This window comes from Hyposmocoma kahamanoa, unplaced genomic scaffold, assembly GCF_003589595.1.
Source record: "Hyposmocoma kahamanoa isolate Upper Pololo Valley unplaced genomic scaffold, ASM358959v1 99879, whole genome shotgun sequence".
Classification (NCBI taxonomy): domain Eukaryota; kingdom Metazoa; phylum Arthropoda; class Insecta; order Lepidoptera; family Cosmopterigidae; genus Hyposmocoma; species Hyposmocoma kahamanoa.
Genome location: NW_020656077.1, coordinates 8,901,918 through 8,920,678, shown reverse-complemented (window position 1 = coordinate 8,920,678; position 18,761 = coordinate 8,901,918). Strand labels below are relative to the sequence as shown.

General features: G+C 35.8%; 1 protein-coding gene across 1 annotated transcript in view; it reads left to right on the top strand.

Moving 5' to 3' along the window:
• Nucleotides 1-11,753, top strand: part of LOC113239451 (actin-interacting protein 1) — a 31,582-nt gene extending 19,829 nt beyond the window's left edge. Inside the window, exons 11-13 of the mRNA XM_026476464.1 lie at nucleotides 6,044-6,216; nucleotides 8,759-8,909; nucleotides 10,643-11,753. Of these exons, the coding sequence (XP_026332249.1) occupies nucleotides 6,044-6,216; nucleotides 8,759-8,909; nucleotides 10,643-10,752 (434 nt within the window). The 3' untranslated portion in view covers nucleotides 10,753-11,753. The remainder of the gene's footprint in view (nucleotides 1-6,043; nucleotides 6,217-8,758; nucleotides 8,910-10,642) is intronic.
• Nucleotides 11,754-18,761: the final 7,008 nt, after the last annotated feature.

Sequence of the window (18,761 nt, the reverse complement as noted above, 5' to 3'; positions counted from 1 at the left end):
ATATTTCCGTTGACGTGTTTTGTGTTACAGAACACTGGCTGAAAGATTACGAAGCCATTAACAATATAGAAAATTATGTAATAGTCAGTTCGTTCATAAGAAAGAGCTTAAGTAGAGGCGGATCCATGATTATTATTAAGCGTAACTTAAAATTTAAAGAGCGTAAGGATATCACAAATCTTTCTACTGAACGAACTATTGAGATTTCATGTGTGGAATTGGATCAGTTTGTCGTCTTATGTGTATACAGGCCCCCCTCTGCTAATTTTAACGAGTTTGAATTAATTATGGAAGACAGTTTAAAGCGGATTTTTCCAACCAAAAAAAACGTAGTAATATGTGGAGATTTCAATGTAAACCTGTTGGAAAACTGTTCTACTTCTGCAAGACTCATTAATTTATTTCAAAGTTTTAACTTGATTAATCTTTTTTTAGAACCAACTCGCATTACTGCCTCCTCTTCTACTTGTATTGATAACATCTTTTGTAACACAGACGCAGTGTCTAAATCAATAATAAATTGCTTAAGATCCGACCATAGTGGCCAATTGGCTTCTTTTAATTGTAAAATGAGCAAGAAGGTAGACCAATTTCTCTGCAGACCGATTACCACAGAACGAATAATTAGATTTCAAAATAATATCGGCAACAGTTTAAATTCCCTATCCCATATACCGGAGGATCCAAATACTTTATATAACACGATATTTGGTTTAATTAAAAATGAATTTGACAATATATTTAAATCGAAAACATTAACTTTCCATAGAGAGACTAAATTCAACGACTGGGCAACAGTAGGTATTCATAAGAGTAGGTCTCGTTTGTATGAGCTATATGCTATGAAAACTTATAATAATAATTCCAATTTCATAGAATATGTTAGAATTTATTCGAAAATATTTAAAAAAGTTTGTATAGCTGCTAAGGTTAAGTTTCACAGCGACAAAATTAGACAATCGATAAATAAATCTAAAACTACTTGGAGCATAATAAATAAAGAGTCAGGCAGGGTTAAACTACACGATAGAGATATAGTTTTAGAATTAGACAGCAAACTTATAAAATCTAAAGATAAAGTAGCCCAAGCTTTTGAATCGTTCTTTTCGGAAATTGCTGTGAACACTACAAAATCATTAAATTCCTCCCCTTCACTTGCTATTGATCTCCTAAAGGAAAATGTTAACGTTTGTGGCAGTTTATTTAATTTTCGTCATGTTAATCCACAAGACATCATAAAAGCTTTTAAGTCAATACATGTTAAAAAAACTGAAGATCTCTGGGGCATATCAACTAAAGTTATAGACTCAGTTATTAATCTCATTTCCCCACAGTTAGCTGTAGCTTTCAATAGGTGCGTTGACGAAGGTGTTTTTCCCGATTTAATGAAATACAGCAAGGTTATTCCCTTATTCAAAAGCGGTAGGAAAGTTGATCCTAGCAACTATAGGCCCATTTCAATTTTACCAGCTTTAAGTAAAATATTCGAAAAGGTTATGCTATCTCAATTACTGTCCTATTTCGGTAGGAATCATATTTTTCATAGTGAACAATACGGGTTTACTAGTGGTAGATCGACTAGCGATGCGGGGGTAGCGTTACTAAAACACATCTTTGATGCTTGGGAAAGATCCCAGAACGCTATTGGTGTTTTTGTGTGACCTCTCAAAGGCATTTGATTGCGTTGATCATAATACTCTTATTAGTAAGCTGGAACATTACGGTGTAAATGGCAAGGCGTCGAAACTTGTCTCATCATATCTCAACGGTAGAATTCAGAAAGTAGGCATAAATGGAGCGACTTCTTTGGGTTCTCCAGTAAAAATGGGTGTTCCGCAGGGCTCAATACTTGGACCTTTCTTATTTCTGATTTATATTAATGATCTGCCATTCTTTGTTAAGGACCATTGCGAAATAGTGTTGTTTGCTGATGACACATCCTTGATTTTTAAAACAGACAGACATGACATTAACTATGACCGTATTAATGATACCCTCTCTAAAGTAGTTTATTGGTTTAATGCTAACAATTTATTGCTTAATGCCAAGAAGACAAAATGTGTTAAATTTGAATTACCTAACGTAAAATCGACTAGTCCAAGCATAGAAATAAACGGAGAAAAGTTAGACCTTGTTAATAAAGCAGTCTTCTTGGGAGTGACCTTAGATAGTAAACTTCAGTGGTTTCCACATATATCGTCCCTAGCCAGCAGATTAAGCTCCGCTGCATACGCAGTCCGCAGAATACGTGAGCTTACCGATGTTAGTACTGCTAGACTAGTTTATTTTAGTTACTTCCATAGTATAATGTCCTACGGGATTCTCATGTGGGGTAAAGCGGCAGATATTCAAACCATATTTGTATTGCAAAAACGAGCGATTCGTTCTGTGTACCGTCTAGGCTCTCGGGTATCTCTCAGAGAAAAGTTTAAGGAGACTGGTATCATGACTGTGGCATCACAGTACATTTACTCAAATATTTTATATGCCCGTAAAAATATACATAATTTCAATAAGAAAGAAGATATCCATAATATTAACCTTAGAGCTAAGTCCAAACTCATGGTACCACGATTTCGTTTAACCAAGGTAAACAACTCTTTTATGGGGAACTGTATACGTTTTTACAATAAGATTCCGGAGCATATATTAAGTTTATCATTTCCTAAGTTTAAAAACTACATTAAAAATATTTTGATCGAAAAATCATATTACAAAATTGAAGACTACGTGTTAGATAAAGATGTATGGAAAGACGACATGGCTCCTGAATCCACACAAATTTGATTCAAAATGTATTCCATAGCATTTAAGTTTATTTGAAAAGAGCAATCCCTAGAGTTTCTTGCTCGTTCTTCTCAGGGAGGTCAGCGTAGTGAACGAGCAGTACCTTAAATGTGACGTTTTCAAGTGTAAATTTATTTTACCTATGGAATAAATCATCTTTGACTTTGACTTTGACTTTGACAATGTTTAATTTTAACATCTATCGAGTGACTGCCACGGATTTTTGTCATTCAAGCACCCAGAAGACTTTAGAATAAAGTTTTTGTTTCACTACAGTTTTAAACCTCGTAAATGTTAAATATTGAAAGTCAATTGGAATCTTATTATAGAAGCGTATACATTTCCTTAAATGAATTTGAGACTTTGTGAAGATGACAGCCAACAGCTAGTTTATTTTTATTCCTCGTATTAATGTCATGTCTGTCATTATTTTCCATATTAAAATTAATAGTTTTCTTAACATAAATATCTTTAACATGAGAAACAATCAATATTATATGAAAACAAATATTTTCTTGTTAAAAGAGCGCTCTAACAAGATGGCGCCTCTGGCAATGGTAAAACGAGTATATGACCAGAAATGGAGACGAAATAAGGGCCATCCAACCGTGGCAACTCATGAGGCAAATGGACCTATCACTTTTAAATATCAACTCTCGTTTGTGCTGAAATCACAAATTAGAAAGCTGAAATAGTACAGCGCCAACAACTGATCTGTGTGTACGTCTCCGTACATTCCAAAAATACTCTGTATTTATTGTAATAAAGATATATCTAACTATGGGGGTCTGTTTCATTCCAAAAACAGCATTTTTTAAATTTTCGTTCATTATAGCAAGGCTCAAGTTTCGTTTTCAAGTGAAACGATTGACGTCACCCGTCAATTGTTTCGAATTCGGGCTGACAACCGGAGCGCAGTTATCACCGTAATGATTTGGCAGATTGTTTTCAAACAAATTAAATGACGATGACGATGGGTAAAACACAGTCTCAATTAACGCTTCATCAAGGCAACACTAAATAAGAAAAGATTGTTTGAAAAATGTGCCTACCGAACATTGACTTACAAATAAATGGACGACGGGTCTAATACAAAAACCACGAAAAAAATGTCCCAAGTCAACCTATTTAAACGTAGTGACATGTAAAGGAATATGAAAAAGCTAAAACGTTGAATTTAAATTGTAATGTCATCGCAGTACTGTCTAATTTTGCTTGCTTCGCTGTTAGTCGAAGAAACGAAGACTAAAGCGTGAATGACGATATACGATTTTAACGCCCTATAATTTCGGACACTTTTTAGCGTGGACCCGACGTCCATATAATTGTAAGTCAATGGTACCGAATTAGTAAACTGTTGTTATGTGCAACGATAATTGAAATGAATAGACAAGACATTGGTATTTTTTCATTTAATATCGTCAGAAAAAACTTGTTGAAATTATCCCTTGTGCAGAGCGACATAACTATTATGTGAACTGTCACTCCTCCCGCACCTCAGGTCTACTTTCGTTCTGCGTCCAACATCCGTCTGAAACATTTACTGTCAAATAAGTAATATTAGACCAAATAGTCCAGACCAGTTAACTGCCTTAGGGTCGTATTCCAGAACTCTACTAAAGTCTCAAGTCAGGATTTGAGCAGACTGGAGTATGATTTCAAGCACAGGAAATACGATTCTAATGGCAAGGACTTGAGTATGATTTTCAGTGCTCACTGCAATACTCAAGTCCTGACTTGAGTATTGAGTAGAGTTCTAGAATACGACCCTTAGTGTCCGAACGGCTACCATGCCTGACTGCCACGCAGGGATGCCAGGTTCGATTCCCGGGCCGGGATAAATATTTATATTGCCTACATTTATTTCTCTCGCGAGTTTGGGTGTAAATTGTGTGTCTGTGTGTGTGTCCATGGCACCCGCGACACAAGGTTTTCCTAGTGCGGGGCTATGTTGAGTGTGTGCGTAAATTAAAAGACAATGTCGTGTATGAAGCTTCATTTGCATCATGCTTCTTTTTTATATACTACTAAGCGACGGGACCAGCAAATCGTGCGCCTGATGGTAAGATACACGCCTGTCCATAACAGTTGCAGTGCCACTCAGAGCGTTAAATCGCAAAGAACTGAGGCGCACTGCCACTGCGCCCGTCACCCTTAGACATAAGTTGACAAGTCCCATGTGCCTGTAATTTCACCAGTACCCTTCAAAACCGGAACGCAGTAATGTTCACATTACCGGCAGAAATAGGTAAGGTGGCAGTACTTCCCTCGTCGAGCTCTTTCAAAAGGAGCCCCGCTTCTTTTAATTTGGTCGAATATTATTTATGAAATGAAATTTGTTTGTTTGTGTGGTTTTTTGGTGTAACAATTTGATGTTTAGTAAATAATAGTGCTAAAGTGTCACAAAAAATCTACCCATAATGGCGGACAAATATTCTTAAGTAAACTACTACAAATTATGGAAGTCACTAATTAGTTCAGATTATCTTATCGTATTAAATTTATATCATGTCTAAGACATCAATATTCAATTATCATAGGATTTTATTACTATGATTTTCAATTTAGTTCCACCCTCACCGTTCCTCCTTCGGTCGACTAGAAGGTCCAGAGCACTCCATTCTTTTGTCGTTGATATTCCACCTGTTCGCACTAAGCGCTTTGCTTCCTCCTTTCTGATGCGTACGGAGAAGGAGTGAGTGGAGGGTGAGATTGTGGCCAAGCGTGTGTCTATTATATATTTAAAAAAGGATTATATTACATTAACATAGCAAAATACAGGTTAGATGATATGTATTTCAGTCGTACAGATGTCGGTTTATTTGATCTGCGAGTTGTTTTTGCGTTCCAGAAATTCATTTACGGAGTAGTAAACAACCTTTAAGTAGCATTATATTTATTTCACGTCTAAATGCGTTTAGTGGCTGTAATGGCATCTCATAGGTCACTAGGTAGCGAGTTAAAAAATTTTTTGTCCATAAATTATGGACTATTTTCAATACAATGTGGTACCCGCAACATATTATGAAATTGATGTCGAAGTTGAAGTTTCCTTATGTTTAACTGTTTCCACGTTTTAAGATAGTCACATTTGTAAAACAGTACCCGTTTTACAAATGTGTCTATCTAATGATATTCAACTTTTTGAACAGAGGTCTGCACGATTCTATAGTTAGCTTTGCGTGTCAATCTTATTTTATAGTGAACCGACTCGGTTAAGCGGTAGACCTGTAATATTGTTTTTTTTTTGAGACAGGCGCTGATAATAAGGTGCACCTGTTCACGCTGGATGTGCGTACTCTGACGTCGGGCGTGGAACTGGAACACCTGGGCGCGGTGACAGACGTGCGTTTCAGTCCCGACTCGCAGTACCTCGTGGCGTGTGACGCCAACAGGAAGCTGATCCTCTACTCCACAGAAGATTACAAGGTTATAATTTCATTGTTGCTGAAAATCTTCGGTGGTCCGTCGGTTTATATTGTCGGCACTGGATGAGGTGGTCCCGGGTTCGATTCCCGGTAGGATCATATCGATGGCTTTGTAGAATAGTGACTTATGTGAAAATTAATTAATTCATCATGATTTTGGTTCAGAGACATCTGAAGCAATATCTAACGCGCAAAGTTGACAAGTCCTACGCCGGTCCATGTTGTCACTTGTTTATTTTAGCTCGGTGTTTTTTAATAATAAGCTCGGTTTTTTTTTACAATATAATTTAGTACATTCCGAATTCAACTGTATTACAAAAAAAAATATGAACTATTTTGGTTTGTGCCATTGTTCTTAAAAGGCAGCGATATCAGGAAATGAACTTTTCTAGATTGGTTCTTGTCACAGTGCCACAGAGTGAACTCCGATGGTCTGGTACTGGTGGTGGAATTTCCTTGTTTTGAGACCAGGTAATGATGTGGTTAAAAATATAGCCCTCGTGGTCCAACCGTGACCTGAAACTGGCTGAGATGGTATAGTTGAAGAAATATTTTTGCACCTATTAATGTTATCTCTTGGAACGGCTTATCCTTTCTATTACAATACAGCAATAAAATCAATTAACACTTCTTTTACACAAAGCGTATATGGACTTAATTATCGGACGAGTTATGGACGCGTTAAATGCTTTTTCTGAATTTTAGTTTTGAATTATTTCTAGAGGGCTCGTTCACTGTCGCTTTTAGCCTGTTCCACGACTGTCTGTCGTGACTGTGTCGTGGACGTTTTTTTTTCTCGTTCAACGACTGTCGTGTCTAATCATTCCCACTGGATTGTCACGACAATTTATCGGTTCACGGCAGCCACCTTGTCGTTTGCGCGACAGAATCGTTTTGATGCACAGCCGAGGGCGCGGGAGACGAGAGGGGAAAGTAGGGAGCGGAACACCTGCAGACAACGATAGATAAAACGTGACGACAATAGTAGCTGCGATTATCTGTCGTCACGTTTTTACGGTGACGTTTTATTTATCGTCCTACGCGACAGTCGTTCTAGCTCTTCCCATTGACTTGGCAGCCTGTCGTCGTATCGTCAAGAAACGACAATTAATCGTGTTATACTAATGAACAACTTCATTTAAATATACAAGCCACGACACTTTAAAATGCACGATTATCTGTCGTCACGACGTAATGGGAACGCAATTACTTCATAAAATACCGACTGCAGACTCTTTTCTTACTAACTCAACAAAGTTAGTTCCGTAAAGATTATCAAGTTTAGAATTAAGTGTCAATGCGTAAAAGTGTTTAAACTAGTTGTTTGCACTATACAGATGGCACGTGCGTTACCGACACGGCTCACTCTTTTGTCCTACTGTACTCGAAAGATAAGACGAATCGGTGCAGTTACGTATAATTATTAATATAAAGATCGGACACTCAGGAAAAATTCCTTCGAACCGATGTCTTCTGGCATACCTTGCCAGACGGTATACCAACTAAGCCACGGAACGAACCAACGGACCTCACGAATTCTTCTATGTGCTTGAGTCGTATCTTTGTATTTGGTTTTTCAACGACTTTTTAGCCGTAGCGCCATCTATGAGAAATCTATGATATTTCGTCACCCAGTTAGATACCTTTACAGCTACCAGTCCCGGCTAGAGATATCGGTATTCATTGTATTTAAATTTTTATTGAAATGATATTCAATTATTTTTTATGTGAAGTTACTCCATTAGTTTGTTATAATTATTAATACAAAGATCGAACACTCAGAAAAAATCCCTTCGATCCGGCCGGATTCGAATCGACGTCTTCTAGCATACCGTTCCAGACGTTATACCTCACCTAGACAATACCATACCATATGGTAGAGATCAAGTGATGGACCGAACAAGTCGCCCACCTAGGAGCTCTGCTGCTAGTGAATGATGAATGAAGTTATTAATGTTATGTGCGTGTATATAAGGAATTTAAATACCTTATTTTTAATTTACCAAAGGGCCGTTAGCCCCGTAACCACGGCCAGTGCAACCAGACCGAAACGTTAACGTTTTCCAAAGGTTGTGAATCGTCTACGACGAGTATTGCCATTAAGCATTAGCGTTATTTACGCTTTTTGTTTAATATAATTGTACTTATCGAGTTCTTAGGCTTTCGCGATTGTTACATATTAAATCGCGTATATTTGTTTTTTCAAACAAACCAACGTTTCTGGCCCTTTACAGGTCCCATGGTCGCAGGTGTTACAACCAACCAGTTACGTCTAATATTAATGCGAACCACTCTATGTTTTCACTATAGTTACAAAATTATTAATTAAATACCTTATTTTAATTTTACAAAGAAACATTCCAATTTACCCTACATTGTTTAACAAATTATTTTATTGTAACAATATGAATTTTTATTAAGTTAAATTTTTTATTAATTAATAACGGAAATTAGAATTATTAAAATATATTAATTAGTACTGCAGGCTTATGTCTGTTTGGGATTTTTCATCAGAGTAAATACTTAATAATTATACTTTCCAGCTGGCTCATAATAAGGAGTGGGGCTTCCACACCGCACGCGTCAACTGCGTGGCCTGGTCCCCGGATTCAAAGCGCATTGCGTCCGGCTCGTTGGACACCAGTATCATCATCTGGAGCGTCGACGCACCCGCGAAGCATACTATCATTAAGAGTACGTAAAACTTTCTTTTAATTAATTTATCTACACACATAAACCCTCTATGATGTGTTCCAAAATCGCAAATTACGACCAGTCATTTTTTATCTATAGCTTTTTTTTAATATAATTTTATCTTTATGATAAACTGTTTTGTTAGAACAAATTTCATAATAACATCGAGTTCGATTTTATTATTACATTCAAATTTCGAACATCTCTGAAAAACAAAACAATTTGATTGGAGCTCAATTCTAATATCAGTCGAGATGAAGTTTTATTCGAAATTAAATGTCATTATCAAACAATTTTCACAATTTCACACGTTACTTGATGTCGAATGATATGATAGTTGGGGCCGACTCTAGTTTGTCCATGAATTAAATAAAAACTACGGTTGTGTGACATGCGTGAGAAAAGTTTTTATTTCCCGCCTTTTCGCCAGTCGTAACATGCGGTTCCTGAACACATCACAGAGCTTATAATATGTGTGTAGATAAAGCAGTGTATGTACCTGTATATAATTAGGCATTAAAACACTCGTGAGAAACCCTCACTCGTATTTTCATGCCTTTCATTATGTAACAGTCACATAAAGTATTAATTCATGACGTTCCAAGGTTTTTTCCGTTTTATTTGTTAAAAGCAAGTATGATGAACAGTATGAATCATAATTAGGTTTCCAAAATGTAAACAAAGAGTATAACCGTGTAAAAAATACGTTTTTACCTCACTAGCTCGGCTTTCTTTCTCATGGGAAATCCGCGCGCAAAAGCGTTTTTTCCTCGCTACAGTGGAATAGATTTTTGAAATCCTAACTGACGATGAACTGTGTTGCACCTCACAACTTTTTCTTTCGATGAAAAAAAAATGACACATTCAACTAATGTAATATGTAATAAATATATGATAAAATGTAATATAAATCCTTATAAATTAGTTGGTATTTATTCTTATTATTGTTGACATTAAATTGACAACGATAAATAATTTCGTTTATTAAAACTGATTTCTTACAGTTGAACTGTTTTTCTTTAATCTGCCATTTTCCTCGCTATAATGAGGTGACATGTTGTGTGTTTCGCTCGGTAGCAAAGTTGTTTTCGTTTCGTGGCTCGAAACCATAGCTACGCTCAGGATTTTATTTTTGACCTGAGCCTAAGCTGAGATTGAAATCTTAGCTTCCTTCGCTTGCTCAAGTTTCAATACAGCACTCGCGTCAAACAACAACGTTGCAGCCTTCATAACAAATAACTATTTTTATACTCCTTCCAACCATTTAACATGCTTTTGACATAAGCGTGCCTATGAAGTTCCATAATTATTGACAAGCAACCATAGACAAGAAATGCCATACTTCAAGAACTCTGTTTTCTTTACTATAGTGAAACGACGTGCTCTTTAGCTCCGATTCTGATATTTATCAATTCGACAGATTATGTAACGAAGATTGTTCAAGTTGATTTCTCCGTTGTAGAGGTTTTTTGTACCAGTCTAATAAATTATAATTAAAATAAAAAAAAGAAACAATTTAAAATAATTCTAAGGTCGCACGTTACCCCATTTCTTACTACCTAATATAATGTTGAAAGTATCAATGTGTTAAATCGTATAAACTTTTTTTTTACTATCGTTGTTCAACTAATTCATTGTTTTCAAACGTATTCAAATTAAGATTAAGATTCATATTCATAAATAAAATCGATCTTAAAATAACTCATGTTCCTCTTACCCGATTATTTTTCCAGATGCTCACCCACAGAGCCAGATCACAGGCCTGGCGTGGTTGGACGACGAATCAGTGGTTTCCGTGGGCCAGGACGCCAACACCCGTGTCTGGACCGTGCCCAAGGCCTAAACAAAACGACCTTTTTGCTGGGGAATAAACATTATCTAACGAAATAAGTATTGTTGACTCTACCTTCTCTCTACTTGAGTATTATTATAGTCGCGCATTCTGTCAAATTGATTTTTTAACCGAGTTCGAAAAAAAGGAGGATCAAGAATGGAGGAGTTATACGTTCGGTTGTATGTAGGTTTCCGATTTTTCTGTCAATTGTGGACCGATTTTGAATATTCTTTTTTGTTTGAAAGTGTGCACTCTCGTGGTGGTCCCATTGTCACCAAGTCAGAATTTGATGAGAGGATCCCATGGAAATCGAGGAAAAGCCTCAAGTTTTATAGGCATGATAGTGTACTCACCGATATTGAAAATTCTTTATTTGTTTGAAAGGGTATACTCTAGAGGTGCCCCTGATGCCCACGATGCTGTTTCGGCTATCACAAATTACTAATTATTTTTCAACAAATCACCGTCGCCACGACAACCAGAAAAAAGTACAAAATGTACGAAGGAGTCCGTAACAGTCTTATTGTCACCAAGAGGTCAGAATGTGATGAGGGGATCCAATGGAAATCGAATTTGAGACGGTTTTCTTTTCAAGTTACAATTACTTGTCGTCGATTTCAAGTGGGATAATGTGTGTCAACAATAATTTTTTAAGCCGCAACAAAGCAAGGTTTCTCCGTGGCAATAAATCATCTAAACTTAGGCATAAATATATTGAGTTTCTTGTTTCTAAATATATTCTCCCCAAAAAAAGCGACGTTGAAATAAATTGGTTTTCTATTTAATACTAACGTATTTATTTGGCTTATGATTAAGTTTAATGTATTTAATGCTCAGTTAAATTACCGTTCCTAACGCTAATATTAAATAGAATGAACAAATTAGGACTGACAGTTTTAGAATGTCGGGATTTGTCGATACTAAGTAGAGATGGGAAAGACTGCAAAATTTTTTTAAACGTTTATACGTGCTTTTTTATAAAAACGTTTAGAAAAACGTTCAAGTGCATAGACTTTTGTGTTAAAGAATGCTTGTAACTGTGCGCTGATACCGAAAAACAAGAGTAAAGCACTAAAGGTTTGAAGATTAGTAACTCTATTTGTAAAACACGAGTTTTATTTTTATTTATAAAATTATTATTCACATTGACGAATTAATTTGTTTAGGAAACATAGATGGCGGAACTTGAAACATAAGCACGTTGTTAACGCTTACGTTTAAAATGAAAAGCGTGCTTATGTGCTTATTTTAAAAAGCAATCTTTTTCTAAGTGCTTTTTGTTTAAACGCCCACTTTATACTAAGACGAAGAAAGTGCGAAGAAAAAAATTAAAATATCGCACATGAAACTAAATAACTGTCGTAACTCGAAATTACGGAATTTAACCAATAATATAAGTAAATACATGAACATAACACATAAAAATAATCATCAAAATCAATTCGGTTTTTTAAAATTTCAAATTACGTCTTTTTCTGTTCCAACAATTTTGGAGTTACGACAGTATTTGGTTTTAAAGTGCGATAGTTGGAGATTAAATAACTTTTTAGGACCTAATTCGTTTATATTTGCTTTTCAAGCAAACCAGGCATTTTAGATCGACTTATTTTCACGTGCGTTTGTTTTTTCATAGTCGTAGGACATTTTGAGAAAAGTAAATTAATGAATTGCTCTTAAGATATTAAAACCGGATTGTATCCAATGTCCAAGAACTCTATGCAACCTAATTATATCGATAAAAAATAATTTTTTGTCACACCTGCATTTAAATGGTATGATTGCATGCAGTCTAACTTGACTATAATGCCTCAAATAAAACCCTTGGACCTTTTTTCGTCTAATTACATGACCGTGACTGTAATGAGTAGAAACAAGCTTGAGGGTTTTATTTGGGGCTTTAATAGTCAAGTTACCATGCATACAATGATACTATTTACGTGCAAGTGTGATGAAAAACATTGTGTTTCATGGGCGGTACGGGAATTACGATTCACAACTCCGAAAGATCTTAGTGGCCCTCAGTGTTCGACTTCGGGCTTCTAATAGTCTCGTTTGTAATTCCTTATTTACCGCCCGTAATAAATAGACAATGTACTGTTATGTCCTGTCTCTTCCAAAGTATCGTATAATCTTGATTTGTCTGTACAATTACCCAATTCGTACAACTCTAGTTTGAGAATTGCATGTAGTTAATTATTGGTAGTGATTTGTATAAGGAATTTTAAGTTTATTGCAGTCACGCCTTTAGGAATAATTGCAATTTAAATTTACCTTCATTTACGGTCTAAAAGATCAGTCAATTGCGTACTAACTTAGTGTGAAATGCATTTATGTGTATACCCTAAGTGTAAAATCTGTAAATCTTTCTTTCTAAAACAGTATTTTTTTAATATTAATTTCTGATGTATTTTTCTTGTATTTTTTTACGTGGTTTCTAACACTAAAACGATAAATGTAAGATGATAAAATAAAAATTGTATACACTTGTATAGGTTTTGTGGTTTTATTTATTAATTAAAGGAAAACTTATATATTACTATGACATATTAAGTAAATTATACACAATTTACTTACTTGTCTATTACCTAATGTCTTTTTGCAATAAAACACTTACATAATATTAGTAGTTTATGTGACTGGTACATAATGAAAGTTTTAATGCCTAATTATGTACAGGTACATACACTGCTTACACATATTATAAGCTTTCTATGATGTATTCAGGGACCGTATGTTATGACTGGCGAAATGGCGGCAAATAAAAACTCACGCATGTCACGTTTTTTTCCATCCTCTAAGATGTCACACAGTTTTTATTTAATTCATAGATACAACTACAGTCGGCTCCAACTATCATATCGTTCGATATCAAGTAACGTGTGAAATTTGTCAAAATTGTTTTGATAATGACATTTCATTTCGAATAAAACTTCATCTTGACTGATATTAGAATTGAGGTCGAATCAAATTATCTTGTTTTTCAGAGATGTTCGACATTTGATTGTAAAAATAAAATCGAATTTGATCCTAATAATTAGGCAATAATAAAATTTTTACAGATAAGAAATATGTTCTAACTAAACAGTTTATCTTTAAGCTGGTCGTAATTTTCTGTTTCTGAACACATCGTAGAGGGTTTATGATATGTGTGTAGATAAAATATTAAAAATAATTCAATGAAATGTACATAAAGAAATTAATCGAAACAAATGACATAATAACAATTATGATCTTCTATGTTCCACATAACATCAGTCTCCTGCTGCGGTAAATTGTATACAGTTAATTATAACTGACTGTTATTAAGACCACAATGCAATAGATTTGAAAAGTTTTTTTTTATACAAATGTAAGTGCGCATTTGACCTCCATCTCACCTGTTGGAAAGTGACTAGCATACACACTTATGCCAAGTCACTCTCGCCTTGAAAAGGTCCAAATTATAATGTTCAGGGAACAAGTTTGCAGGTAGGGAATTGCATTCCATAGCCGTTTGCCGTATGAATGTGTAAGCATAATGCTTCGTGCGAATCGTCGGAATATCCACAACGTAGTGGTGGAATCCAAGCCTATGTCTATGTAAGTATGTAAGAGGAAGGCGGAATTCCGTGTTATAAAGTGTTCAAGGCTCTGCAGCTTCGCCTCTACTAATTCCGAGTCACCTAGAAGCGTCTTGGAACGCTTATCTATTGAATCCAAGGTGGCCAATTGGTATGTAGTAGAGCCATTTCAAAGGTAGCAGCGGCACTCCAAACACGACCGGACTTGTGCTTGATACAGCTGAAGCAACTGTCCCGGTCAAGGTTAAGGCAATCACTTTTTATTAATAAAAACAAAAATGTAGTCCCTATTACTTATGGCAATTTCAAAATAAACGCGTAGAGCCGCTGCAGTGCCACCATTGTGGATCACGGTAGGTAATCTAGTTTTTTATTAATTTTCGTAGGTAGCCAGTTTCGGCACTTATCAATCTAACAATAATTTTACTCTAATAATTGGTATCATGACAACATAACTGTGACTTGACAATTTATTATTCGTCTGATCATATTGACTTGCAATTATATGGACGTCGGGTCCGCGCTAAAAAGTGTCCGAACTTATAGGGCGTTAAAATCGTATACAGAGCGTCATTCACGCTCTAGTCTTCGTTTGTTTGACTGACAGCGAAGCAAGCAAAATTAGACAGTACTTCGATGACATTACAATTTAAATTCAACGTTTTAGCTGTTTCATATTCCTTGACATGTCACTACGTTTAAATAGGTTGACTTGGGACATTTTTGTCGTGGTTTTTGTATTAGTCCCGTCGTCTGTTTATTTGTAAGTCAATGTCTGAGCAGAATGATTTTTGAGGTGGGTTTTTTTGAATACTCTACTGAGATTATCAAAAGGCGTTCTCTCCCTCTGAGTCACCCATTAGTCGCCGAACAAATTTTCTATTTACACTCATTTACGATGTTTATAAAACTAGCATGAAACGGATACTGGCATTATTGAGACAATTAGTTTCACAAGCCATTCATTTAAGGAAAAAAAACAAGAAATGTTATATGTCCTCAGTTTAAAAAAAAACTAACATTAAATGGAGTCGCAATCATTTACTGAGTTAGAAATAACGGGTCGCGATCACGGACCTAAGAAGTGATTTCCTCATCAGGTACTGTTGTTTTGTGTTCTTCACATGGCACAACTTCATCTATTTGTTGTAGCTGGGATCAACGGTGGTCGAAATATTATTAAATTATCATTTGTTCACAGGTGTATATTTCTTTATATACCTATTATTGGTTATGAAATTTTTCTCCTAATTCTTTCCAATATATATAATATCCCGTTGATAAATTGCTAAGATAGATTGATTGAATGTTTAAAAATTGTTTTGGTTCCAACCTATGGCTCCAACGCTGACCAGAAAAGCCAAGAACAGAAAAAAAGAAAAGTATTCTCTTTTCAAAAGAGAAATTAAGATGACTTTTAGGTTACTCTGAATTCGCGCATACAAATGTTTTTTTTGTGATCCAATGTGTAGATTTACTTCTTAACATTATTTACAGGAAACTGATGTGTTGTGATAACTAGCTAGTCACTCTACTGATATCACAGAATAACAAAACATTAGATGAATGAAAAAGAACTAAATACTTAACAATCCTTATAAACGAGCTTTAACAAATGTATAAATAGACAAAATTATAAAAAAGTAAAAAGAGAATAAGTTGGTAAATTGACGCTTTTGAAAATAGAATTAGTGCATTTTTTAAATTTTTTTTCTTATATTATTTTTTCTGCCTTTTCGGTGGGTGTTCTATTCTATTATATTAAACTGAATTGCTTACTGGGGATCTTTAAGATTTTTTATAGAAGGAAGTGGCAGGTTTATTATACTTGTGGATGTTTGGCAAACCATTAGTAGGTATACTTTGTGGGGAGTTTCTTACTCGTAGCAACCTTATGCTGAGGCCCGCATTAATAAATAGTAAAATTTTTTAGCCCTAATATTTAAAAAAATATCTCAAGGTCTGTATTAATAAATAGACTATAAGACTATGTAACAAATTTTCAAGAAGTTCTGATTCTGGTTTGACAGTATTGGTGTCCAGTAAGGACGTGGAAAAGAGTAGCTACTAGGCTTGTATAGTTCATGAACTACGAACTATTAGGAATATATTCCCGACACTGACCGACATGAACTAGTTCGTCTTGGTCGGTTTTAATATAGTTTATCGTTCTCTTTAGTTCAGTACGAACTAGGAACTGTCTGAGTTGATAGTTCCCTGTATTTTATTCTGTAGGAACGGTGCGAACTGGACAAATAGCGATCTTTCACTAATTTTAGTACAAGTTCGAGTTGGATGTACGATAGAACGTTGCCAGCTCGTTCTAAGTTTCTAATACGTATCTACATTATGTATGTAAACAAGCTTTTTTTTAGAAAAAGTAATATTTTTTGGTAGCTGTGGTAGGTATCTGTATGTATAACATCAACTTACGTGTACGAGTATATCAAATAGTTGTACATAAATATTGATTTAAACACACCATACTAAAATTCTTGTTTTGTAAAAAAAAAAAGGATATTTAATTAGAATGACAGTCTTTAAACCGGTAAAATATGAAGGAAAATCTAATAGTACCGATTCCATACAAATTGTATTTCTAAATATTTAATACAGTGTAGTATTGACCTCATAATGCTAGAAGTCTGTAGTAGTTCATGTAAATAAAATTACTAGTTTGGAGCATTCGTACAATAGAGCAAGGACAAGACGAACTAAGGAACTAGATGCACTAAATGAACTAGAAGACCAACCTAGTTCAGTTGACCGATTGAACTAACTAGGATCGCTCCCTATGAGCACCGATCAGGCACAAGTCTAGTAGCTACACCCCTGAAACTGGGGGTCTATTCCCGTTCTCTGTCCGACATCTGACCGAAACAATTGTCTGTCAAACAAGTAACACTCGACGAAATTGAAATACAGTATCAAGTATGAAGCTTCATTCGCATCATGCGTCGTTCAATTTGGTAGAGTATTCATTATTTGACAATAATTGTTTCGGAACGGATGTCGGACGAAGGAAGGGAGTAGATGCCATGCTGTTGTGGCTGTAACAGTGGCAGTGGTATTCGTATTTCTAGGTTCTTTATCATCGAGTATATGACCAGAAATAGAGACATACATTTCTGGTAACTCACCTCTGATACATCACTCATGAATTTCAACTCTCGTTTGCACTGAAATATAGACAACGCCAACAACTGATCTGTGTGTACGTCTCCGTATATTCCAAAAATATTCTGTATTTATTGTAATAAATATATATATTTTTATAATGTCAAGTGACGGGACGAACAAGTCGTGCTCCTCATGGTAAGCTACACGCCTGTCCATAACAGTTCTAATGCCACTTAGAGCTTTACATCGCAAAGATCTGAGGGGCACTGCAACTGCGCTTATCACCCTGAGACGTAAGTTGACAAGTCTCATGGGCCTGTAATTTCACCAGCAGCCTTACCCTTCCAAGACCGGGACACAGTAACGCTGACATATAATATATCCCTAACAATGGCGTGCTGTTCCATTCGGTGGTGTGGGAAAAAACAGCAAAACATCTAATTACAAAACAAACGGAATCAAATTTCATCGGTATTGAAATATTAAATAAGTAATTTTGCAATTTTCGTCCATTACAGCAAGGCTCAAGTTAACTGGTCGATTTGAAGTGAAACAGTTGACGACACCCGTCAATTGTTTCGAACTCGGGCTGGCCAATCGGAGCGCAGTTGTCACAGTAATGATATGTCAGAATAGTTTTGAAACAAATTAAGTGACATTTCACCTCTATTTCTGGCTAAATACTCGATGTTCTTTATTATCAAATTGTTGAATTTTGTTTATACTATTCATTTGAAATAGAATGTTCCCTTTTTGTTTTTATATAAAGAGGGTAACGTAAATTTATATTTTTCTTTATAGGTACGCAAATTTCAATTTTTCATTCATCACCATCATCAACCCTTTTACATGTCCCACTGCTGCGCACGGGTCTCCTCTCAGGCGAGGGTTTAGGCCATAGTCCGCCACGCTGGCCCAATTTTCCAAGGATTGTGAACCTTCTTCGACGTGCAGGCTCATCACGGTATTTCCTTCACCGAAAGCCTCGTGTTAAATTTGAAATTAAATTCCGTACATCAATTCTGAGAAACTCAGTGCGAGCACGGACTCGAACCTATGGCCTTTGCTTACGAGGCGGGAAGTCCAACCATTAGGCCACCACGACTCTTCTACATTTCTTCATTATCCCGACCACAAGATGATGAGCTTCGGTCCCTTCTCTCGCTTAGGTTATTGGGAATTTTTCGGTGTCGGGAAGTGAGCGTGCCTTACAGTTCGACCACCAAAGAAGAGATTTGGTAGTGGACTTAGAGTCGATGGCTTAGCGGTGGCAACCTTTAGTTTTGCAGAGTGCAACGGGAAGTGAGCGTGCCTTACAGTTCGACCACCAAAGAAGAG